Raw genomic sequence first — 26,817 nt, forward strand, 5'->3', positions numbered from 1 at the left:
GGGCTCATACATTAAACACGCACACCACAGGCAATTACATATGCGTGACGTGCATCATAAAACCAACAAAAAGTTGCACGTCCCATTTTTACATTTGGCACAAAATGGGTGAAGTTGATCAACTCGGTCAATCCTAAAGGTTTTTATACTTTCTAAAACAGAAATTTTACATAATTCTAAGTTTGTGATCATAATAAAATGGGAAATCAGGTTTCTTTTGTTGCAGTTTTTCAGGATTTTTTTTCTTGACTAGTGTCATTAGGCTCACCCTAAACTGTAGAGGTTCCTTCTCATTTTTTTGAAAAAAAACTCTTTACACACTTTTCATCTTCAACTCTTAACACTTTTGAAAAGATTAGGCCACTGCATCTAATGTAGGTGGTGGTCATGAACAGAATGTGCCTAATGAATGAGTAAAATTTCAGCTTAGTCTGATCATCCTTTCATTGCACTTGTTCAGTTGTGTTTTATATCCCTTTTTTCTCCCCAATCATCGCACAGAGCACCGCTTGGTGAGATCAGGCATTTGAATAGACCCTGAACTTCAAAGCCTTCTTTCTCAGTTAAAAATTTTCAAGAGGGTGTTCTTCCTTTTAATTAGTAAGAAAGGTTGAGAGCCCATTTGTGTGAGTTATGTCATTTTAAAATGTAGTCTGTTCTTTCCGAATCCACCCTTAACTAAAAATTCATAGCTGGCAACCTTTTGGTGATCATGCAGGGTCACATATAGGTATAATAGTGGTCTTTACAGAATGACTGATTATTTCTGTGATTCCCTTTATTTAAAAAGAAGCACTTATATTTTTCTCATTCTTCCTGCATTGTTTACAGGCATAGTTGCTCTTTAACCTACAGAGAATGGTATACATCAGTTCAGACAACACATACATGATGATCACCCTCCATAACCTAGTTACATAATATCACTTAGAGTCCAAGTTTTCCAGTACCAATTTATGACAATGCCCTGAATGAGTCCAATCATGCTTCCACAAACAACGTCACTCCAGTAGTGTCTGCCCAGTAAAACACGTGACACACTAACAGCTATTGTCCATGTTAACAACAATAGCTGCAAGTATTCGGGTATCACATAAGATGTCATAAAAAAATAAAACAGGAAGGCAACACGAGTGCAATGTCCTGATGGGAAGGAGTAGTTGTCCACAGCGACTGTCATAAGCATGTCATTTTCATTTGCAGCAGGACGAGGGCGCCGTACCAGTGCTTTTATAACAAAGCTGACAAGGAGGTCGAGGAGCAAACCTGAAATGAACAGAGAAAGTACTGATACCTGAAAAATTGTTAGTACTCCCTAAAAAGCAAGGAATAAAAAGTAGTTGATGACACTAATTCCACAGGCATTAATATGTTATCAGAAAAAATGAATAAAAAATCCTACCACATACACATATATCTGCTCACATGGATTTAAGTTATGAAAATGGGTTTACTGTACATGAAAGCAACTGTTATAAAATTCAAATAAAGCACACAGATTCAGGGAAAATTAATACTATCAGGAAACAGCGGTAAAATTGCCGCACTAGCTTCAGTATTACTGTACATTTATCACATGGAAAGGATTATCTGTAACATGATTAAAGGGGGAATTCCAGATGATTTTCAAAGTATCAAATCATGAAGTACATAAATCAACAGCTCGATGTATAGATTTGTGGAATTATAAATTACACTAAAACGATGATGACACGGGAGGCTCACATCTCACAGGTGTAACAGAAAACATTTCCAGCTTTTGATCATTAATAGTCAAAAACTATACATCGGATAACACTGACATTGATATGAGGAACAGCTGAATAGCGTACAATTTTGTTGGAGGTAATTCAAAATGAAAGCATATTACTGGTATCAGTTTCATTAAATCAAAGATGTAGTTTTAAGCTAGGATTAAGATTTTTCTCTATTTTTCAACCAAAATTTTAATTTTGCACAGGGGTTAATTGGTGTGTACGGGAGTGTGTGGTTGACAACCAGACAATGGTCCTGCACAATGGCAAGGGCTTGAATGCTCTATTACATATTCATGAGAAATTCCACTATCACAGCTAGTCTTTATTCATCCTGAAATGTAGTGTATGCAAGCACATAAAAAACAACAACATGTGCTTGTCTTTTTCTTGTGCATGCATTTTACCATTTACTGTGAATTCAGACTAGCAGTGCCCAGAGTAATCCATCATGAATTAATAATAAAGCATCCATGTGCCATGGAGCAAGAGACCAGAAGCCTAGACCCCGTTTACAGTGCGAGGCTCGGCCGCGGCCGAGCCCACCTTCATTTCAGTGTAAACGCGCAAAAGGCCAAATGCGAGGCCAAAATTGGCCTCGCATTTGGCCACGCTCTGGAGGTGGTCTCGGACGCAGCTGAGCCGCGGCCGAGCCCGGCCTTTTCTCAGTGTAAACGCAACTAATTGCTTAAATGCATATATGCATAATGTTTTGCTTGAGCTTATACCTTTTGTTTGTACTATTTATACAATATAATGGCAACTTTAAAAACTCCCACAAATGAAAATGATTTCTGAAAAGAATGAAAAAAAAAAGTTTACTCGGAGTGGAGGGTACTGCTTCTTCGTTTTCCTAGTTACTGTTGGCAAAGTGTCCACTGCCATCTGCTTTGCTTTCTTCATTTGGGACTGGGAAATATTGATACATTTAAACCTGTTCCTTATCAGTGGAAGAGAGGTTTGGCTGCAGGGCTAGCATGGGGACCTCAGGGGTAAGACGAGACATAAGGTATTTTCTGTAAAAAATCATGAGTAAACCTAAGAATTGGTGCAGTGCATTTAACTGCATCTATAGCTACACCAAACCATCAGCAGGTTATCATTTCTATTTCCAAAAGACTGTGCACAGCGAGTTTTCGTCTCACCTCCCTGGTGACATTGAGAGGTAAACTTGCACACAGCTCACTCAGCTCCACTCACAGTTTGCTACACTCGCTGTGACTGTGCATGTCCACAAATTATTGTTTTGTTTCGATCTATAATACCTGTCAGCGCCAGTGAGCGGCAGCCATTTCTGTTTCACCAGCAGCCATGTAAAATCAGGAGAGTTGATAATCTTATGGAGTGTAGGATCTTTGATTTCCACCCATACATATTGGTGAGTATTTTGAACGATGTACAATTCCAATTTTTCGCACCTTATGACACTCTTTCCCTTAGAACGCACCAGGATTATTTAAAGGGAACGTAAACCCAAAGAGCAATGTGAATTGAGTGAAAGCAGCAACATTAGTAGAAGACATCCGTGAAAGTTTGAGAAAAATCGGACGATCGATGTAAAAGTTATGAATTTTTAAAGTTTTGGTGTTGAAACCTCTGGATGAGGAGACTACTAGAGGTTATGACGTACGAGTGAACAACAGTATAAAGAAATATAAAGAAAATTTCACAAAAATTCACTTTTCCAGCATTATAAAAGAGCACTTGACTAGCCGCTTTCAGAAAGCAAGGGGAATAATTGCTACCCATAACATATATCAGTATCAAGTTGATGGAATTTGTAATTTTCATTCAAAATAAATTTTTGTGGAATTTTCTTTATACTTTCTTTATATTGTTGTCCGCTAAAACGTCATTACCTCTAGTAGTCTCCTCATCCAGCGGTTCCAACATCAAAACTTTAAAAATTCATAACTTTTGCATCGATTGTCCAATTTTCCTCAAACTTTCACTTATGTGTTCTACTAATGTTGCTGCTTTCACTCAATCTGCATTGCTCTTTGGGTTTACCTTCCCTATAAGAAACCAGTTTCTTTCATGTCATCTCAAAGCCTGGTAAATTTCCTTTCAGAAAATGTACGGGTTGGTTAGCTTTTGACTGATATTTTGCATTTTACAAGGACTTAAAGCGCAAAAATACGGTGAAAATGCTATTTTCACAATAATTTTAGTTTTTCAAACCAATGATATGCCATTTTAAGGTACGTGACATACAAAGTGTATATTATCTGACCGTGTTTTGGATCTGACATATCATGGGTATGTACCACAAAATTACAAGAACTCTATGAGCACGTATAAAATTACAGGGAACAATTGAAATATAAAGGTCCTAAACAGACGAACATCCCTGATGCTCCTATGTCTATCGCTACTGCAAATTCTAATTTGTTGTCCAAACTGTAATGTATACGAAAATTTGGTGTTCCAACTAATGTACATATCCTGCAAAAATTGTACGTCTACTGGCTGTACATGGGACGTAACATTCTTTTACACAAGATTATACTCAGTTTTCGTTACGGACGTGCGTCCGCTATTTACTAATAAAGATCGTAGCCCATTGAACGTTATTGGCGATATTGTTCTGTGTCGTAATCAACTAAGATCTAGCCACATGGTAATATGAATGTTTAAAGTTTTCGTCCATCCTTTGTCAAATGTGAACAGAAATTACTTTTTTAGACAAACCTCCGTGATGATTAAAACTTTATCGAGTGGGGCACCATCTTCCTTTGATGGCACAGGTACATTTTTCCTCTGGCTCTCTAGCCGAGGAGCTGCATGCCATGTTTGGAGCGAACTGGGGCTCGTCTGCAGTTTTTGGACCATACGATTCACCGAAAAACGAACAAATTTTGAATATTTTCTCTGAAAATTTGCCTCCTACATCCTCTGCGAAAAATATGTATGTTGAAAGGGTGCCAAATTTCTGATAATTTGCATTGAAAATACATTGTAAAAATTTTGAAAGAGTTAGGAAGGCCACGTGCTCTCTGTCGTTTAGTTATCCATCCACATGACCCTAGTGGTAGAATGAACGTCCGTGACAATTTCAGCAAACGTCCGTGACGTGAGCAATCCAACCGATAGGGACAACTTGTCTTGAAAGTGTCCCTTATTTTGTAAAACTTTCAGCTCAAATGAAGAAAAGCAAAGTTTTGCAAAGTAAACAACGAGCTTAGAGCAGTAGTTTCAGAATTTTAAAGGCAGTATGTGATCATGATGAGCAAACAGCTAAAAATTTGCTTGCAATTTTACCCTTGTATTCCCTCTAGTTGTGTAAATAAAGCTTAACACTGAAAACCAAGTTAAAGGAATCTGGAATTTTGCGTAATCTGTAATATCTGTGCATTTAAATTTCTTTCTGATGAGGTTTTGGAGACAATTTGCACTGTTATAGGTTCTGAAAATTTCGCTCACGGACGTTCGGTATGAGAAAGGAAATCTGTGATAGTTGCAAATATATCACTGTACAATGAGTTAATGTTACTTGATATATTACTAAATCACTGAGTCTCTCATACCCCAAAATGAATCATGTTCAGCATTCAATTTTCCTGTAATAACAAAAGGAAAACATTTTACTTACGGATGTTCGTTGGTAGAATAAGTCCATGAATTGCACATAGGAGAAAGAGGAACAGTGCCACTTTTTAGTGACAGATGCTCCCCGTGTATATCTTTTGAGTAAGGGCAGGTGACATCTCAAACAGAACACATCTATTTTTGGTCTCCATCACGGACGTTCGTTGTAATTGTCACATATTCTATGCCTTTAAACAATCTAATTTTTCTTTTCACAACGATTTTCTCTCATTTCCTAAGTAGCCTGAAAAGTGCTATGAAGTCACATTCAGAATATATTGAAACGAAAAGGGTGAAATGACGGAAGAAGTCTGTAATGGGCATGTGGCAAGAAGAAACGTAAAAGTTTCAAAAGAACGTTGAAGCAGTTGAATAAAAACGAGAAGAAACTGATTAAGGGTTGAGCTCCAACACATAGAGAAAGAGCACTCCCGCTATACCGAGTTCCTCTGGAGGAGCTGTTTTTGTTCATTTTTTATTCATTGAAATTTCATGCTGATGTCTGTGCTACATAAATGTTGAAAATTAGTGTCTCCATGTGCGACAAAATAATGTGTAATTCATCACATGACAGTGAATTTCTTTGCTGCAGTATATTGCTCCACCTTAAAACAAAGTGTTTAAATTATCTTATTCATTTCATGTAGATAAGGTAAAATTATATTATAGATAGAAATCAGAGAATGTGGCACTCATAGTTATTGGTACATGGAGGAGGAATACTCCTCTCCCACACGAGGGATCTTCTTTTTTTTTTTTACTCGAAAGTGAAACATGATAGCGCAAACGTTTGGTAAGATATTGAATTGTTTCCATCAAAGAGTAGGAAATATATAAAGTACCAGGGTAGTATTCAGGGAAATGGGCAATATACATGTATGGGAGGGTGTGGAAGGGGGATTCCCTCCCCCTCCCCCCAACATGAGGGAGATTTTGCATTTTCAGACTTGATATTCAGACATCTGATGCACCCTATAGGTGAAATATTAAATTTTTGTTTCCATAAAAAAAAAAAAAAAAAGTTATGTTATCATGGAAGTATGCAGTCATAGGGTTGCCCGCTCCCACACAAGGGCAAAATTTCGTATTTTCAGACTTGAAATTTATCGATCTGTTACACCTATTTGGTAAAATATCCGATATTTGTTTTCTATTTAACGCTGGAAGAAATACATATTCAGGAAAGTGTCGGGGAGGGGGAAGTGTGTGGGGAGAATACTCCTTCCCATACGATGGAGATTTTGGCATTTTCCAATTTGAAATTCAGAGATTTAGCGCACTCTTTTGGTGAAATATATCTGAGATTTGTTTTTGTCCTAAAAGTAAGAAAATATATATTAATGGAAATATGCAGGGGAGGTGTATGGGGTGATGCACCCTCCCACAAAATGGATTTTTCTTTTTCAGGTTACGGGTTTTATGGTGCACAATGTTGATGACATACTAGATTTTTGTTTCTATCAAAAAGTGTAAGTAGAATAAAGAATAAAGACTAGTATATCCAAGGCAATGAGCTAGTCGAGGATGTGGGGGGGGGGGGGGATCCCTTTCGACTGGAGGGAGTTTTGCATTTCTATGATCATTAACCGGCCTAGTGCACCTTTGGTGTTATATTGATTGTCCATCCTCAAAGAGTAGATAATTCATAGTCTCAGTATCCCCATCCCCTCCAACTCCAGGGAGCTTTTACACTTGAATTGAAATGAAAATAATTATATAATTTACACACATTTGATGGAATAATTATTTGGGAATTGTTAATCAAAGGGGTATTTAATTTATATTGGGGAGGTGAGCAGTGGAAGGGTTTTGTAGGAAGGACAAATTACCCTTACTTTTGCATTTTGTAAGTGAAAGATCTAGTGCACACTTTTTGATGACATATATTCGGAAATTTGTTAATCTCAAAAGTGTACAAAGTCTATGGAAAGGGGCCGAGCGAGGGACGTTTTGCATTTTTATGATTGCAATTCAATGACAAAGTGCATATACTTCATGATGAATATTTAGAAAATAATGATTGTACAGGCCACCCCTTTCCACAAGGGGGGATGCATCCAAGCGAACCTATACCCGTGTTGTGCACATTTAAGGGAAAGATTCCACTGGACCTTCTGAGTTGTTGAATCTCGAACATTATGTTGAATATCTTTGTCTCTTGATAAACAAACGGCGGCCATTTTGGGCTTCATTTGGTTTTCGCGAAGAACTCACGTGGTTTTATTTGTACTTACGTGCTTCATGATCACTGAATAAGTATTTTGTTGGGTTCCTTATGTCTCAAAATATGTATTTTTACATTTAAGTGTGCATCGCGGTTACCTAGTTGCAGGCTTATGAGAGAAACAGGAAATGGCAGCCATTTTGGACACCATTTTGGATTTCTGAAAGTGCTTAAGTGCTTTATTTGTGTTTCAAAATTTGCGAATAAGTATTATATTTGGTTCCCTGTGACTCAAAACGTATATTCCAAGTGTGTACAGTTGAAATCTAATTGCAAAATTATGATTTAAAAAAAAAAAGGAAATGGCGCCCATTTTGGACGCCATCTTGGATTATGGTACTTGCGTGCTTCAACAACTCTTAATATGTATTTTATTGAGTTTGTCATCCTTCAAAACATATATCTAGACATTTAAATTTTGTATTTGGGTTACCTGACTGAAAAGTTATAAGAATTTCAGAAAATGGCGGCCATTTTGGACGCCATCTTGGATTAAGGTACTTGCATGCATCAAAATCTCTTAATATGTGTTTTATTGAGTTCTTCATGCTTAAAAACATGTATTTAGACATCTAAATTTTGTATTTTGGTTCTCTGGTTGAAAAGTTATAAGAATTTCTGGATATGGCGGCCATTTTGGACGCCATCTTGGATTGCAGAAAACGCTTTAAGAGGATTTATGAGGACTTTTAGTATGCTATTCTAGACATTTTTCTGGACCTATCCTGAAAAAATCAGCTTGTTACCAAAAATGTCCAGGTTAAAACTAATGCTCTTGGACTATAGACCGTTATTCTAAATGTGGAATATGGGCCTGATATTCGTTTGGGGGTGAAAACGATATCATGCAGTTTCTTAATCTGGAGGCTTTGGGTGTTAACTTGTGTCTCCACATTTGGATTATGAACCTTATTTCATGTTCCAATTAACACACAAACATTTCGATTAGCCTTCGGAGATTCCTATCATTTTCTACTGAATATAAAAGCTTCATGAATGTACAAACCTTAATTGATTTCGGATTGACAAACCGTATGAATAACAAGCCTCCCAAATTACGTGCTACAAAATGTTCGTTACACCAAACCATTTAATATCGAAGTCACAAACATCCATCTTAGTTATATGGACTTAGTGTATTTTGTTATGACGAAACTTCGGAGTAATGAACCTTATATCATTTCTGACTCGTATAATAACAAAAATTATCGGTAACAGTGTGTAGTACAAGCAGCAAATGCAGGGTGATTTTTTTCTTATACACACTGAAACGTGAAGCGTTTACCCTCCGCAGCTAAACTTCGTATTTCGGTACACGGAGCACATTACTTTTGTGTTTCTTTGTCAATTCTTTGTTATATCCGTCTGTGACCGTGTTCGTCATCGTGGTTAATATAAATTTTGCATTGTAGACATTAAATAACAAAGTTAGGACCTGAATCTTTACTTTGTGATTACAAAATTTTGATAAGTATATTCGTTCTCAAGGTTATGCACTTTATTGCGATATGGGAGCATTGAATTTTTGAAATCAGTCAACTCTCAATGCAATATTCTTCCATTTTTTTTTTCATACGGACTTGGGTTAATATCCAACTTTTAGTTAGGACATCTAAAATTATTATAAAAAATTTTGTCAAAAACATCATCCAATTTATTTGGTTAATGGTAATGAAAGCAATGTGTGTGGAAAACATTTTTTTTTCTAATTTTCAGGGGTTACCGACAGTCTGCTTACAACCGACAAGACATGACATTACATTCTTTTTTATTCATTTGATTGTTTTAACCTGAAGTGTACATTTACAAATGGTAGTTGTTTTAATTACAGTGTTCACTGATTTGCTTGATGGAACATTCTAGCCACAAGGCGCAATGTTTCATCAGATGGAGTATGTCAAGTGAGACTTAACGTACGTTTGTACGTTCATCTACGAGAGATGGAAAAAGTGTTGTTTTTTTTATTCCTCAGCATGAAAAGATAAACAAGCTTTTATAATGGAGAATTGGTAATAATTCTTTTTTATTTTGCAGAGTAGTTTTTTCTCGACGTGAAATCGCTGTTTGTTGTAAATAAAATGCGTTTCCAACTCCAGAGAACTGCATTATTCAATATTTTCTTTATTCCGAACGTCCGTGAGCTATATGTGAACCTCCGTGATGAAAACTACGCTATGTTTGTTGGGTTATAGAGACTGCCTAGATTAGATACATCTTAAAAAAAGCATCTTATTATTTGGGAGTAAGCATTAACGTATAGGATAGTGAAATAAGAGGTCGAAATATTGTGTTTTTTATAAAATGCGCGTAAATTGGAGAAAAGTGTTTAACGAAAGAGTAATATTTCAACAGAAATTACAAATTTGGTTAAATCATCATTTGTCTACCATTACGTATAGGTTAAGAATACAAGCTTAATATTCTGCCAACACATACATATATCCCTTCAGATATTTTGTTACAATTCTGAACTGAATGAGATGGTGGAATGCTATGTTAAATGGTACTCATATGTATGTGCAGTATTATTCTTCACGGACGTTCGCTGCTCTTGACATGGTAAACTTCCGCAGTGCATAAAAACTTGTTCCTCTGGGAAAGTCCCAGTATACATAATTGGGTTCATAATAAAGCTTGAAGTATACTCTTTCAGGTCAGATGATTGATTTGGAGTAATTCCTACTTTTGAAATTTGGCGTTGTTTTGGCTTAATTGTACATCGTTCAAAATTCTGACCCATATACATGCTGAAAAAATGCCCAATTTCCCAATATAGAACCCTTTTGCTATGTCATAAGCCCTCAGCTGCGCGGCGTACCTCACCCTAGCAGAAACTAGAGCATGCACTTTAGTGCGCATATGAAAACCTCCAAAATGGGCAGCTCGAACTCCAAGTTTATTGAATCTATACCTGCCAAAATATCGAAAATCTTTCAGAAAATCCATAAAAATTTTCCTGATCACTACCAAAACTTATTTATCTGTTCCTTGTGTCATTCTCAACGTTTCCTGCAAGTTTCATCCAAATCCGTGAACAACTTTTTGATTTATTTTGCACATGGATAAACAAACAAACCAACAAACCAACAGTAGTGAAAACATAACCTCATCCCTTGGCGGAGTTAATAAATAATGAATGAATAAATAAATAAATAAATAAATAAATAAATAAATAAATAAATGATATCATACAAGTTGTGACCTACCACAGGACATGGTCGAAGCATCTCCACAATGAAAAGGGACCTTGATAGTATCATTGCCGAATTGAGTACCAGTAGTTAGTACTACAGGAGAAAACAAATACTCATCAGAAAGCAGGAAGTCAGGCAGGCAGGCACTATCTCTGTCGAGGGTGCAATTGTATATGGGCCACAGTGCATCTTCTGTGAGAAATCCAGGAAGTACTTGAAAGGAAAAAGGACTAGAGAGACTGTGGCCCATTATGCTGAACTGTAAGCAGTAAAACAAAACCCCAACAACTAGAAAAGTGTTCGGAGAGCACAGACCTCCGCCAAGCCAGCAACTCATTTCTATCCTTAAACGTGCAATTTCCCAAAATAGAAGCCTTTTGTTTACGTCATTGTACAGCACCTTGCCCGAGCACAGCACACGCTTTAGTGTGCATAACCTCAAGTACCGGTACACGCAGCTTGAACCCCAAGTTTACCCTGATATGGGTCAACAACCATTTGCCGCCAAAGTTGAAACATCGCGGAGAGGACGTGAAACGTCGCTACTCCAAATTACAAGTAAGTCCAGTTGACTAGATTTACGGATAAAGTTCATGATATACTTTACCCGGATGACTGAGAACATTCACAGACATAACCCCAAGTTTGTTTACCTTATATGCCAAAAGATGAAAAATCCTTCAAACACCCTTAAAAATTCCTGGATAACTACCAAAAGTGAATGAGGTGTTCCTTGTGTCAGTATCGGCTTTCTATGCATGTTTCATTTTAATCCGTACACAACTTTTTGAGTGATTTCGCATACAGACAAACAAAACCGATGATCACTTAACCTCCTTCTTCCTTGGTGGAGGTAAAAATCTGCAAAGCTGCTGTCAATAAACTGGATAACAGGATACTTGCCATTGTCACAGATATCTGGTGGCAGCAGAAGGTCACTACCACTGTTCCTGCTACTGTTAGTTCACAAAACAAATAGCAACCATGCCAGCAGAGAGTAGCGATAGTACCACTGATATGGATACTCACTATGAGGCTGCGGAGAACAGTTATACAGTCAACTGTTCTCTTATAAAGAGAAGAACCATGTGTCAACCCTGCCATGGTACCAATGATTGACCTCACCACCAGACTGGTTCAGGGCATGAAGATTCTTGGAGTGGCCACAGTGAACGCCTCAACCAAGAAGCACATTGGCCGCAAACCGGAGTTGAGTTTGGAGAAGCCTTGCATATCACTCCAGATGACAAGGAAAAACTACTTGTATATCCTGACAAACTTTCTATAGCAGAGCTGATTACATAATTTCAAGAACTCAAGACCAAGATGCATGTCATGAAATCAAAAGGAACAGAGGACATCTTTTACAAAGTAGCATTGCACTTTTGCAGATGAGAGACGATGTCATGAAGCAAGACTACAAACAGACATGGCTGCCTCAGATGTCAGAAGAAATGACCACTTAAGAAGCCTTGTGACCAGCTTCATGCACACACTGCTGACAGGCATTAGAGTGTTGAAACCCATCAAACAGAGTGCAGCTGCTTTGCAACTCATTTGGCCAGGACCCATGCCATTACAAGCAGCACAAGTAAGCCAATGAAGAATATCAATTTGCCCTTTGTTGTGAACATGCAGGATACTTTAATCGGCTTGGTCATGGCGTGTCATACTCTCAAGTTGAGGAGATAAAAGCAGACCTGTTCCTCCACGTTTTCCCTCTCAGATGGTCAGCATGCACTGCCAAAATATATACATTTTGGTCTCTTCACTACACTAGCCTGGGAAAATATTGACCAACTACAGGAAAATATCAAAAGAAGAAAGGCATCGACACCAAAGCAATTATGCTCCCAATTTACAGTGTCGGCATGCGTGCAGGTCTATCACAGATGTATGGTATAGAGGAGGACAACATTGATGTACAGCTGGCAAAGAAGAAGGGCCTGGTGTGGCTGCTGGCCCGCATATCTAGCCCAGAAGTCCAGACCATCTTGCAACTGGACTGGGTTCAACAGCCTGTCGTGATGAAGTCACAGTCATCCAGGATGCTGTAGGCTACCTACCTACAATCACTGCGTCAGCAACACAGATGTCTACTGTATATGAAGTGCTAAGCAGTCTGTCGATATCATGCAGTCAGTGGGATTGAAAAAAAAAATAGTCTGCATATTCACACAAGCTCTGAATGGCAAAGTTGCTGAAATACTGTGGAAGCACCCAGAGAAGTTCAGGGGGATCATTTTGCATTGGGTGTCTTCCACACCATCTGTACACTACTCTTCTATCTATCTATCTATCTATCTATCATAAAGAAGAGATTCAAGGATGCCGGGCTGAGGGCCCACATGTAGAGGCAGGTGTCGCTATGAGGGCTCTATTGCTGGAGTGATGGAGGGCCAGAAGTACAACTGTGCAGTCAGGCTACAAAAGTTGCTGCATGAGACATTTATGCATTTGGCATGGAAAGACTTGCTCCAGTAATGACCTGATTCACCTAGAAGAAACCCTCAGAATCATCAACTGCCTCAGTCTGTGAAGATGTCTCCCACGGAAGAGGGAGATTCAGTCTTGTAATATGCATTATCAAGCTGTTTGATGTCTACCTTGATTACCTGAGAGGAGAGAATGGAACTCTCAGCCTTATGGATGTCCTATTTGAAAATCATGGTTGATTTGATGCTGGAGCTGATTTAGGCATGTAGACAGGGTAACTGGAAGCTGCATCTTGCATGCATTTGTGAAATGATTCCATGGTGCAATCTTCCCTACTACTACCCACAAATGTCCCATCTTGCTATCGACCACCAAGACGTGCATGATGGACAGTTCATGCAGGGCCAGAGATTTTCAGTGCAACTTGGAAGCAGTAATCCCTTTGGTAGAATCCTAGTAGACTAGGCCATTAAAGAAACCATCAACAAGGACATACAGACTCCTGTAGGAACAAAAGGCATCAGAAGGAACGATCCCCCAATGTTAATTTTGTTTTTAAGTGAGTTTGCTCTAGAAGCAACTTATCCTGTGTTCTTCCAAGGAGGTTGGAGAAATGGAGTCACAACAGTCTTATTCGCTTTGATCCCATGCTCGAAGCCGCCACTCAAAAATATTTGAAGTATGTGTCAAACTGGATCAGCCGCTCAGATGCGAAGATAATTGACTAGTGTCTCATTGCATAATCACTAGCCACTTTCCAAGGAAGATATGTCTTTGTGATGGTAATTACTTTTCGCTATCCCTACTTACAAACGATGGGCGGTAGACAATGGTAAAGGCACGGGGGTGCACGAATAGAAATTGCTCAAATATTGCTGAAATAGATATCCAAATTACTCGAATGTACGTGATTGTACGCTAATCTGACATATTAATTTATAAAGAACTATACTTGAAGATGATACCATATTAGTTTCCTTTTGGGGAAATAAGGAGAAAAGTGATAAAACCTGCTTTCCATGAGGGTAAAATTTCAAACACTTTCACAAAATACAGCTCAGATTTACACTTTTGCACATATGTTCGAACGGGATTGACTTTTGTTTTATATGCTTTATCATCAGGTGAAATTCCATTGCTGTGCTTGCATTTGATATATAAACGAGCAGCATATACCCGATATTATGTTAGCGTTAAAAATGAATCTTCAGATTGCTCAGAAAGATGGTGGCTTCAAGCATCAAACATCAAAGGCACAAATGCACCTGTGGAATTCTTTTGTCCATCCATAGAAAACTGACAGCTGATTGAATAATACTAATCAGATGGAACTCCATCTCTCGAACCTCCTTGGTTCTTCACAAATTGTGCGAATTGATTCTGATAATTAACCACACGCTTGGCCATTCAGTACTTTGTAAGTAACAAAATCTTGAATGCAACTCTCTGCCTTACTGGCAACCAATGCAATTTCATCAAAACAGGTGTACGTGAAAATTTTGACGACCTGGACACAAGTCAAGTCTTGCACATATATGCATTCTGAACACGCTGAAGCTTGGTTATCTGTGAACAAATGGAGAGCTGCTGCATCAGTCCACTGAGCCATGATAAAACAGAGTTGGTCAACTTGACCACTGGAATCCCTGGCCCACCAGATGTTTAAAGTGACTTGCTAGAAGCTCACATCTACCAATCGTTCAAGAAAGAATGTTTGGAGAAAGAGCCTTCCACAGTGATATTCCATGACAAGATGAAGAAACAGAACCTGAAAACATTTCTCAGCATCAAAAAAGAAGCAGGCTGGTGACAAAACTCAAGGGAAACAGATTGTCCGGAAGGCAGACCAGAATCTCTTTGAACATATGGTTGTTGTTGCTCAGAGCAAAGTGCTACCTATCAGCAGAGATCCCAACTTTATGACATTAAAAAAGAATAGATAGAACATCCTTTCAAAAAAATCAGATTTTTCAGAGGAAAATCAGATTTTCATGACATCTTGACTTGACACCACCACTAGCTGGAGGGATTGGCTGAAAAATCTGGAAATTATTATGTGCTTCGTCATTTGAGCGCAAGACCCCCGAGACTTTGTAAAGAATATTAGAATTATATCAACATAACATGCTTTAAAAGATCCCTCTATCTCCCACAACACTGAAGCAAATTGAATGAGGCTTTCTGCAAGATGTGGATAATAAGTTCCAGCTTTACTATTATTTTTTTTTTTATTAGGGTTAATGGCTGATATCTATGACTATGGTACTACTCAGGGAATACTATGATAGCAAAATATAATCTTTAGACTAGCAGCACCCATTGAAATCCACGGGTCTGAGGGCCTTATATTTTTTCATGAATTCATCATACGTATTTCTTTTCCCGTGTTTTTATTCGGGGAAAAACCCCTAATATTTTCTCTTCCTCCGTCTATGCCCTCTTCCTCCCATGACCATCTCTTTCTAATACCCGAGGACCCTGTCCATGGATTGGGACCCTACCCCTGCATGCTTTTATCATAGAACTTGAGTTTTGAGGGGTTAGCAGCACCCGTTGAAATCCAGTATGATTTTTTATGGTTCCCCCCCCCCCCACCCAACTCCCATCAATAAACTAGAAATGTTGCTATGGCAACTGGTATGCCTCCGTCATAGTGCATCGGTCTCCTAACAGGTCTATAGTCCAATGTCTTGGCAATGTGTGATGACAGTTTTACATAATTGGCAGAATATAAAAATGACAGGTTTGTCACAAATGTGTCGACTGTTTACTTTCGTTTAACTAGGTTTCATTGGAAGAATGGCTATATTGTTTTAGTACATGTATACACTAAGTTTCAAGAAAATACCTTCAATTCAGGCATTGCATAGATATAGGGGAAATAGTGAAATTTTGAGCATGAGCATTTGACCTTGACCTTTGACCTTGAGCATGTGCACCCAAAAGTTGACAGGCACAACTTCGCCCACTCATACATATACATACACGTACATGCCAAGTTTCATTCAGATACCTCAATTGGTTTTTAAGTTATGCTGTCCACAAAATTGATTACGAAGGAAAGGACGGATGGACAGAAGGACGGACGGACGGACGGACGGACGGACGGACAACCCGAAATTATAATGCCTCCGCCGACACTTTGTGGCAGAGGCATAAAAAGTTGATATGATAGCAAGTCTTCCTAGAATGGCAATTGTATTGGCAATGACAAGAATTCAGCTTCCTGATTGGCTGTTGCTATGGGAAGTTGCCATTCAATTTATTCGATTTATTTCATCGAAACAGTCATGTTCATAACTATCCCACGCGACGATCCGACGAATTCCATCTTCCGTTAATGAGAACCGCACATGCCCAAAATACATTTCTTTATACTGGACCCAGACTTTGGAATAATTTAGATAATAGTTTAAAAGATTCCCCCAAATTTGTCACATTTAAATATAAACTCAGAAAACATTTACTTTCTACTTATAATCTTAGATAATTTAAATTGCTATAATTTATGCTTGAGCTTTCACCTGTCCTGATGTCGCAGCACTTGGCGTGTTCTGTGTGCAGACCTCTCTTCTTTCTTCTCTCCTTTTCCTTTCCTGTCTATTGTTCTTCGTAGACTTGTATTGTTACCGTCTTCTCTCCTCTCGGTACTGTCTCGCGTCCAACAGTGTATATGCGTGTGGGTAATTGAATGTGTGTACGAATGTATTGTCCTTGTCTTATTTTCCCGGTACATGTGGTTCAATGAACAGTGTCCGGGCACTATAGCATTGGTATTCTATATTTTTTTCCCGACCTGTGTATCTCAAAATAACTACATGTATATTGTTATAGAATAGTATATCATTCACTCATTATTTATCTAGCGATCCACGTCCGACAAGCTTTGCTTTTTAGTGGATCACTATTTTCCATGATCGAATTTACTTTCCGCTCGCCCACGTAGTATTTGTACAGTGTTCCTCTTTATTATTGTACATATATGTTGTTCTATAATTTGTCTCGTATATTACATGAATCTTTTGCAAGCGTTTGAACAATATCAGTTAATGACATGTATACATTGTACTATGTTTTTGATTTTCGTTGATTGGAAATAAACTATGATTGAATTGAAGCTAGAGTTGTAATTCAAAATCTTCTATGAAATGGGACCTGGTTGTCTCACTCAAGTCTTCCTGCACATAATGTGTGCAGTTTGGTCATTACTATAATTTTCCTCAGTTTGAATTTTGGTGAAAAAAGGTTTTATAGGTTTTCAATTGAGGGTATCGCCAATACGTAGGTGCCGTGCGCAGAGCAGTGTTTTAGATGCATTATGGGATAGCTTGGGTGGCAAACTAGCCCCGGTTTTGGCTGCACATGCACTTACAACACGTTCTGTCTTTATAAAGAGGTATTTTTTGTTGAAGATTTCTTCGCTTTCCATCATGTGACCAGCACATTGAAGCCTTGCAGTAGTGAACTATGACTCTAGTGACCGCAAATCAGTAAAGCTTAGACACTTTCAACTCTCTTAAGCTGAATTATAGCCAAGAAAAAAAGGACAAAGAACGGAAAAGCAGACAAAGAACTCCATTAAATCGTATGGAAACTGCGACTCGCGTTAGACAACCGGAAGCGAACAATGGACCGAGGAATCCCACAGTGCACCTGTGACAGAGCTCTTTAGCATGCGCAGGAGTCTTTTACGTCATTGGCGATAGCGAAAATTGGATTGATTTGGATTATCACTATGAGGCTACAATGTGCTGGTCAGACAATAATATGCGAAGAAATCTTCAGGAATGCCCCAAGATGAAAAGATGAGACCCAAGTTAGTTGGTTTGCAAGCTCTACTGTGTGGTTTCTCGCTCTCCGACTCATCGTGGTCACACATGCTAACCCTGTTTGTGCCGTAGTCTGGCAAGCTAGATACAGCCTAGACTGGATCCAACTTTGATTCGGCGCCATCTCACAATACATCTGAAACAGGGCTGGGGGGGGGGGGGGCACTTGCACATTGGCGGTACCCCAAATTTAAAGGGATGGTACAGTTTTGGTTAGCATGGGGTTGCAGGTTTCCAACTTTGCATGCGTGTGTGTTTGTGAGGTAAACCGAAACCTCTTAGAAAATATGAAAGAACATACAATTTTCAGAGGGAATCACAGTGTATTTAACAACTAGAAATGTCGCTATGGTGGGATGGGGGTGTGCCCTTAACATTTGTCCTGATCTCCCCCCCTGCCATTCACCTGCAGCCTCTTCACCCTTATAAAAAAAAAGACCTGTAGTACAATGTCTTGACAATGTGTGATGACAGTTTCACATAATTGGCAAAATATCAAAATGATGGATTTGACACAAATGTGTTGAATGTTCATTTTCCTTGAACTAGGTTTAACTAGGGCATATATTATTGGGGATTTTAGGATTTTTACTTGACTTTTGACCCTTTTATAAGTTTATGCATTGAACAATTTTCAAGGTATGGAGAAAAAGTATAATTTCAGTATCACATGGTAAAATATTTGCATTTAAACCTGGCCTCTGACCCTTGACCTTTGACCTTAAGACCCTAAAGTTCCCAAGAGAATCACTGTCAGGTAGAACATGCATACATTTGTAAATATGTACCGGTGCCAAGTTTCATGACGATACATTGAGTCACTTTCGAGATATGGAGGAAGAAGTGAAATTTAGCACTTTCCTTAGACCTTTGACCTTTTGGCAAGAAACTTCCAAGAGAATCTCTATTGGGTAAAACATGTTTTTTTTTTGCCCACTCATACACTCATTAGGATACCATAAACTGTTTTTTAGTTATGCTGTCCACAAAATTAATTACAGATGGAAGGACGGAGCACAGACCTCCGCCAAGCAGGTTATTTCACCACTACTCATACATGCATGCTGAAAATAGCCCATTGTCTCGATCCAGAAAAGCATTAGTTACATCATCAACTTTCAGCTGCGCGGTGGCGCGTCACCCTGGCAGAAATAAGAGCATGCAGTATAGTGCGTGCATGCAAAACTCAAATATGTGCAGCTTGAACTCCCAAGTTCATTGACCCTACCTGCCAAAATATCAAAAATCCTTCATAAAACCCATAAAATTCTTGGATCACAACCAAAATTTGGTTACTTGTGCCATTCTTAACCTTCTCTTGATCCAATTCTGTTCATAACTTTTTGAGTTATGTTGCAGATGGACAAACATATAAACAAGCAAACAAACAAACCAATGCCGAAGAAAACATTACCTCCTCGCTTGGCAGAGGTAAAAATCCAGATAAAAATGGAAAAAAACAAACAAACAAACAAAACCTTATGGGACTCCCCGAGGTTTCTGCCCAAAGATTCTCCCCTTTGAAGCCTGGGTGGGGGGGGGGGGGGGGGGGGGGTTGCCCATAACATTTGTCCTTGATCCCCCCCCCCCCCCCGTCATTTATCTGCACTCTCTTCAACCTTTCCAAAAAAAAAAAAAAAGATGTTGCTATGGTGACTGGTATGCCTCCACCATAATGCATGGTTCTCCCATAGATCCATAGTATAATATCTTGACAATGTGTGATGAGTTTGGCATAATTGGCAAAACATCAAAATGACACGTTTGTCACAAATTTGCTGAATGTTCACTTCCTTGAACTAGGTTTAATTGGATGGATGGCTATAATGCCTAAGAATGCAGGCATTTGGGGATTTGACGGTTTTTACTTCACTTTTGACCCTTTTTTATAAGTCTATGCATTGAATAACTTTCAAGGTTATGGAGAAAAAAGTGTAATTTTCACTGATCAAGTAGTAAAATTTTTGCATTCTAATTGGGCCTTTGACCCTGGACCTTTGACCCTACACCTGTATGACCCCAAATTCTCATGAGAATCACTGTCAGGTGGAACATGCATAGATGATACTTTGAGTCACTTTCGAGATATAGTGGAAGAAATTAAATTTAGGCCTTTCACTTGACCTTTGGACAAGAAACTTCTGAGAGAATCTCTATTGGGTTATATATCAAGTTTTTAAAAAAATCCAGCAAGAATTGCATAAATATGACGGCAAAAGTGAAATTGTGGAGAGTTGACCTTGACCTTTGACCCCCACATTCCCTAGATATTCACTGCTAGTCAGTACATGCATATAAGTGTGTATCGGAAGTTCTAAGAAGATGCCTTGAACCATTTCCAAGATATACTAATAGAGAAAAGAGTAAAATTTTAACATTTTCACTTGACCTCTCACCTTTGACCTTATGACTCGGAAACTCTCTGGATTAGATAATCTTTATTTGGTATTACATTTATACACAAATTTTCAAGAAAAAACCTCAAGGCATTGCATAAATATGGGGAAATAGTGTAAATTTGAGCATTTGACCTTGACCTTGAGCATGTGCACATAAAAATTAAAAGGCACAACTTCGTCCACTCATGCATACTTATACATACCAAGTCTTATCAGGATACCTCAATAACAGGTTTTTAGTTACGCTGTCCATAAAATTCATAACGAAGGAAAGGACGGAAGGACGGATGGACGGACAGACGGACGTACAGAAGGACGGACGGACGGATGGGCGGACGGACAGAAGGAAGGACGAACGAACGGACGGAAGGATGGACAACCCGATAGCATAATGCCTCCGGTGACAATTTGTGGCGGAGTTATAAAAACAGGAGTCCCCTCCAACCCACATGCACACGCATCTTTTCAGCTCATTAAAAAGATGCAAATTGGCCATATTATCATTTTTATTTCTTATTTAAAAAACAAGGCAATCGCCAAATTGTGTCTAGCCCATTCGCGTACAAGGAATTAATATTTTTTATAACTTCCAGAAGTTAATTGACTTGCTTATGACCTTTGACCTTGTGGTGACCTTGAACACCCTAAGGGACATTTACCATCGAAGTTTGGTCACAAACGGACAAAGGGATCAAAAGTAATGAGCCGTAATCGAAACGCGCCATAAAAACTTAACATTGGGCCCTAAAAATTTGTTGACCCCTTTCTGTGACCTTTGACCTTGTGATGACCTTTAACTCCCCAAGGGACATCTACTGTCCAAGTTTGGTCACAAACGGACATGGGATCAAAAGTTATGAGCCACAATCAAAACGTGCCCTAAAAACATAACATTGGGCCCTAAAAGTTTGTTGACCCCTGTCTGTGACCTTTGACCTTGTGACGACCTTCACCTCCCCAAGGGACATCTTCCATCCAAGTTTGGTCACAAACGGACAAAGGGATCAAAAGTTATGAGCCATAAACGAAATGCGCCCTAAAAACTTAACATTAGGCCCTAAAAGTTTGTTGACCCCTGTCTGTAACCTTTGACCTTGTGGTTACCTTCAACTTCCCAAGAGACATCTACCATCACCCAAGTTTGAGTGCCATTGTAGCAACATGTGCTGAGTTACGTGTGATAAGAGAGTCTTGCAAGTAAACTTTAATGTATGACCTCAAATGACCTTTGACCTTATCATGTGACCTCTTACGGCACCATAACATGAAGGTACCCCCAGTGCATCCATCATTCAAGTTTGATTGCCATTGTAGCAACATGTGTGGAGTTACATGTGATAAGAGAGTCTTACAAGTAAACTTTAACGTATGACCTCAAATGACCTTTGACCTTATCCTGTGACCTCCAACGGCACCATAACATGAAGGTACCCCCAGTGCATCTATGACCCAAGTTAGGTTGTAATCCAAGCAACTTATGTGAAGTTATTTGTCAAAAGAGTGTCTTGCAGGTAAACTTTAACGTAGAAAAGAGAGTCTTGCACATACTCTTTAATATATGACCTCAAATGACCTTTGACATCATCACATGACCTCTGACAACACCATAACATGAAGATACCCCTAGTGCTTCTATCACCCAAGTGTGGCTGCCATTGCTGTAATAGTTGCCAAGTTATGCATCATAAGAGAGTCTTGCAGGTAAACTTTAACATTTGTGACAGACGACGGACGACGGACGGACGACGGACGGACGCCATTTGGATCCCTTAGTCTCACCTTCACCTCCGGTGGGCAAGACAAAAAACAAGTTTTTCCACTAATGAAAAGCCAATGATCAATTGTGGCTTATGACTTGTTTCTGAAAGTTGGTATACATTCATGGTTCAGTGTTTGATGGATCATTCACATTTTTTTTCTCTCTCTCTCTTTCTCTCACTCCCTTTCTTTCTGATGTTGTTTAATCCCCACTCGAAAACATGTGTCTGCATATAATAGACAGAATTTGACCTTTCGTAGAACACCTGTTCATCTGACCCATACTGTTCTTATATTTTTTTGTACTTTATTTTTCAGAACATTTTTTATTCATTTTTTAATCATTATTAAAATTGTTTTGTTTTTTTGTGGGGAAGAATTCTCACTGGAAAAGAATATATACACTCACTATTGCACTGCTCACTTATACAATAGGATATAAAAAGAGAGAGCTAGGTAGAGGGAGACAGGGTGAGAGACAGAGAGCAACAAAAAAATTTCCAGAGAATGTTTTCTTTCCTCTCTCTCTGTCTTCCATTCTTTGCTCCTGATATTGTTTTTCCCCATTCAAGAATGTGTGTCTGTGTTGTGAAATAAGACCTTTCATAAAACCACTCATTCATTGGACTCGGGATTGTTGTGGCTTACTTCTTTTTCTGATTTTTTTATTTCACTATTTTCATTATTTTCTATTTTGTAAATTCTTTGGGGGGTGGGGGAATAGAGACATGGGGGTTTGAATATGCAGCAAACAAAAGTATGTATTTTATAAGGAAGAATTAAAAGGGAAGAAAAAAAAATTCTTCCATGACACACATCCAACGCTTATAACACAATGTACAAGGAGTCATCTCACACTTCCTATGTGTACGCATTCATACAATTTTATACAGTGTACTACATCTCAGCATGCAGGCGAATCATTGAGTAAAAATATCGCAAATATAGACACAATAGTACACACATCCTATTACCCCTTAGAAAGTGAACTAACTCACTGATTATTGTGTAAACTGAAAAGTTTACACAATATGACTTGTGGCTACATTTGACATGGATGAGTGATATACATGTATATGTTAGTAAAATGCTATAATAAAGGACTGACCTATGATTAAGTTTGCGGTAGGGTTGAATGCATCCATATCACGAACTTGGTAGGATCTGAAGAGGAGTGGAAGACAGAAACCAAACCAGGGAAGGCCATGACCAGAGATCTCTAGAACTTTCATGATGGGACGAAGCCAACCGTAGGACGAGTTACACGAGGCACACACACTACATCGCAAGGTGTATTCCTTGTCAAGCTGCACGGCATATTTCCACATGGATGTCTGTGTAACCATCTTTCTATGATGCTTTTCTTCTCTGCATGTATGTCTGCTTTCAGACTAAATCAAAAATACAAAATACTAAAATATTTGCAAAATAGTCATTAATTGAACATGTCATCTTTATAAGGCCATAAATATCATTGTAAGGTTGTGAATATTTTGTTTGTAATTGACAGATCTATACAAACTTCTTCACAAAATTTCTCAACAGAATATATCAAGGCCTTTATGTCCTAAGACACATTAAATTCATTTTTATGGGGAATGTACAATTTGGTCTTTTCACATTTACAACAAACAAAAAACAAGAGCAATTTGACAACTAGACAGCTAACTGGAAAGCCTTTGCCTTCTCACAACATCACATTATGGGCATTTACTTGACCTTAAGAACTGACCTTATACTCCATTGAATGATGAAAAAATACCCCATGCATTTTTGCTTAAATTACTCAGTATTAAAAAAAACCCAGAAATGTTGCTATGGTGACTGGTATGCCTCCGTCATAATGCATGATTCTCCTAATAGGTCTACAGTACATGTGGACAATGGGTGATTACATTTTCACAAAATTGGCAAAATATTACAATGACATGTTTGTCAGAAATGTGTTGAATGTTCACCTTCCTTGACCTAGGTTTAATTGGATGAATAGGAGAGCATGTATTTGGAAATTTAAGGACTTTAACTTGACTTTGACCCTTTCATAAGTTTATGCATTGAGTAATTTTCAAGGTATGGAGAAAAAGTGCAATTTCTGTATTGAATAGTAAATTGTTACCATTTTCATCTGGCCTTTGACCCTAAAATTCATAAGAGAATCACTCTCAGGCAGAACATGCCGTAAATATGTACTAAGTTTCAAGATAACTTGAGCCAGCACTTTCACTTGATCTTTGACCTTATGACCTTTTTGGCCAAAAAAAAACCCCAAAACCTTCCCCGAGAATATCTATTGGGTTATACATGTATACACCAAGTCAAAAAAAAAAAATAATAATCCTGCTGGCATTGCATAAATACACTCAGCAAATAAAGAAAGTAAACACTTTTTCAAGTTTAGATTTCTCATAGAATATTTGGCTGAAAGCTAATGGATACCATACTGAAGGTAATTTACAGTATGTAATTGGCTATCTACCCGGTAGGTCAACAAAAAGGGAAATTTTATGCATGAGTGAACATCGTTGTTTTTCTCTTCCAGGGCACAAAAGTAAAAATTGCAAAACTGAACAAGTTGTCATTCATGTGTATGTGCTCTTCCATACAACAATAAGAACAAACAACAAATTTCACAAAAAAAGAAACATTAATTAAATTGCAAAAATAAACCTTTGATCTCTATGATATCTTTAACACCCAAAAAATCAATGAAGGCTAAAAATGATGGAGGAAAATTAAGCATCTTCTAAATGTCAAATCTAAATTTAAATGAAATAAGAGAAGTAAAAATTAACAAAATTGGTAGAAATTTGAGCTTTTTTTTCAAATTAGGAAACTGTAAATAATGTTTGGTTCTTGAAATTGTCACATGGCTATTAAATCACTAGATTAAAAGAAATAAATAAAGAAATTCTGCTCATTTAATTATCTTTATGCTTTTCATCCCTTTGTCATCTGAAGTTTGACTTGACAGGAAATTCTTATTTTTCCACTTTAGTTTCCCTCTTTGCTTTTCTTAGGGGTTTAAAGAGAAAAAGAGAACAAAAACTTATTTTTCCTATTTAATTCATGTCTCTCAATGTGTTCAACTGGTCTTTTGTTGTCAATGCTATCGTGAAGGGCATTTGCAAGTGAAAGAGAACATGTCCCTTTTTGCAATTTTTAATTTTGTGCCTTGGAGGACAAAAATGAATGTGCTCACTCATGCGTAAAGTTTTCTTTTTAATTAACCTATAAACTTAATAGCCAATTAAATTACCTTTAATATAGTATTACATAATAAAATGATTTTCATAAAAATCTGAAAAACATGAACTCGAAAAAGTGTTAACTTTCTTTTTTTTGCTGAGTGTATGAGGGAAATAGTAAAATTTTGAAGTGTGGCCCTGGACCTTTGACCCTGACCTTTGACCCCATGAACCCCACATTCCCTAGATAATCACTGCCAGTCAGTACATGCATATACACCATGTTTCATGAAGATATCTTGAACAATTTCCAAGATACGGAGAAAAAAAGTGAATTTTTAACATTTTTACTTGACTTTTTGACCTGACCTTTGACCTCATGACACCAATCTTTCACCAGAGAATCTTAATTGAGTAATACACATATACACTAAGTTTCAAGAAAATATCTTCAGGAATTGCACAGATATGGGGGAAATAGTGAAATTTTAAGCATTTGACCTTGACCTTTTGATCTTTGGCCTTGAGCATGTGCACCCAAAAGTTGATAGGCACAACTTCATCCCCTAAATACAATGCCAACTTTCATTAGGATACCTCAAAAAGTTTTTTAGTTACGCTGTCCACAAAATTCATTACGGACGGAAGGAAGGACAGACGGACAACCTGAAATCATGCCTCCGGCACCACTTCGTGGTGGAGGCATTAAAATAATATCTCAATTCACTGACATATCAACTGTGCACTGTCAGAATCTAAATTGCTATTAAAAGATGCATACTATCATGCAAAAAATATCAATCCTTGTGAAGAAAAAGAATGATACTCAATGGGTTGGCAATGAAGTTATAGATTCTCTTAACAAAAAACAAAAAACACACATAAACTAGAAATGTCGCTATGGTGACTGGTATGCCTCTGCCATAATGCATGATTCTCCTAATAGGTCTATAGTACATGTGGACAATGTGTGAATACATTTTCACAAAATTGGCAAAATATTAAAATGACAAGTTTGTCAGAAATGTGTTGAATGTTCACCTTCCTTGACCTAGGTTTAATTGGATGAATAGGAGAGCATGTATTTAAGAATTTTAAGGACTTTAACTTGACTTTGACCCATTCATAAGTTTATGCATTGAGTAATTTTCAAGGTAGGGAGAAAAAGTGCAATTTCTGTATTGAATAGTAAATTGTTACCATTTTCACCGGGCGTTTGACCCTAAGTCATACATTAATCACCATCAGGCAGAACATGCATAAATATGTAGTAAGTTTCAAGATAACTTGAGCCACTTCTGAGATATGGAGGGAAAAGCTAGTTCAGCACTTTTGCTTGATCTTTGACCTTTTGACCTTTGAGGCAAAAAAGAAAAAGAAAAAAAAAGGAACTTTCCAGAGAATCTCTATTAGGTTATACATGCATACACCAAGTGTAAAAAAAAAAATA

At 37.9% G+C, this 26,817-nt stretch overlaps 1 protein-coding gene across 1 annotated transcript; it reads right to left on the minus strand.

Moving 5' to 3' along the window:
• LOC139720270 (polyisoprenoid diphosphate/phosphate phosphohydrolase PLPP6-like) lies at positions 1–23,528 on the minus strand. Its single transcript, XM_071631631.1, has 2 exons — positions 23,291–23,528; positions 1–1,266 (listed from the first exon to the last, which is right to left on the minus strand). The coding sequence occupies exons 1-2, from the start codon at positions 23,526–23,528 to the stop codon at positions 914–916; spliced, it is 591 nt and encodes a 196-aa protein (XP_071487732.1). The 3' UTR covers positions 1–913.
• Between the last annotated feature and the right edge of the window lie 3,289 nt (positions 23,529–26,817).

Source organism: Diadema antillarum, unplaced genomic scaffold (assembly GCF_040938485.1).
Source record: "Diadema antillarum isolate AM-2024a unplaced genomic scaffold, OU_Dant_1.0 scf00000125, whole genome shotgun sequence".
Classification (NCBI taxonomy): domain Eukaryota; kingdom Metazoa; phylum Echinodermata; class Echinoidea; order Diadematoida; family Diadematidae; genus Diadema; species Diadema antillarum.

Coding starts and splice junctions, on each gene's coding strand:
- LOC139720270 (XM_071631631.1), bottom strand. CDS start 23,528: ATGGTTACACAGACATCCATGTGGAAATATGCCGTGCAGCTTGACAAG. Junction 1,267..23,290: donor TACCGCAAACTTAATCATAG/GTCAGTCCTTTA, acceptor TGTTCATTTCAG/GTTTGCTCCTCGACCTCCTT.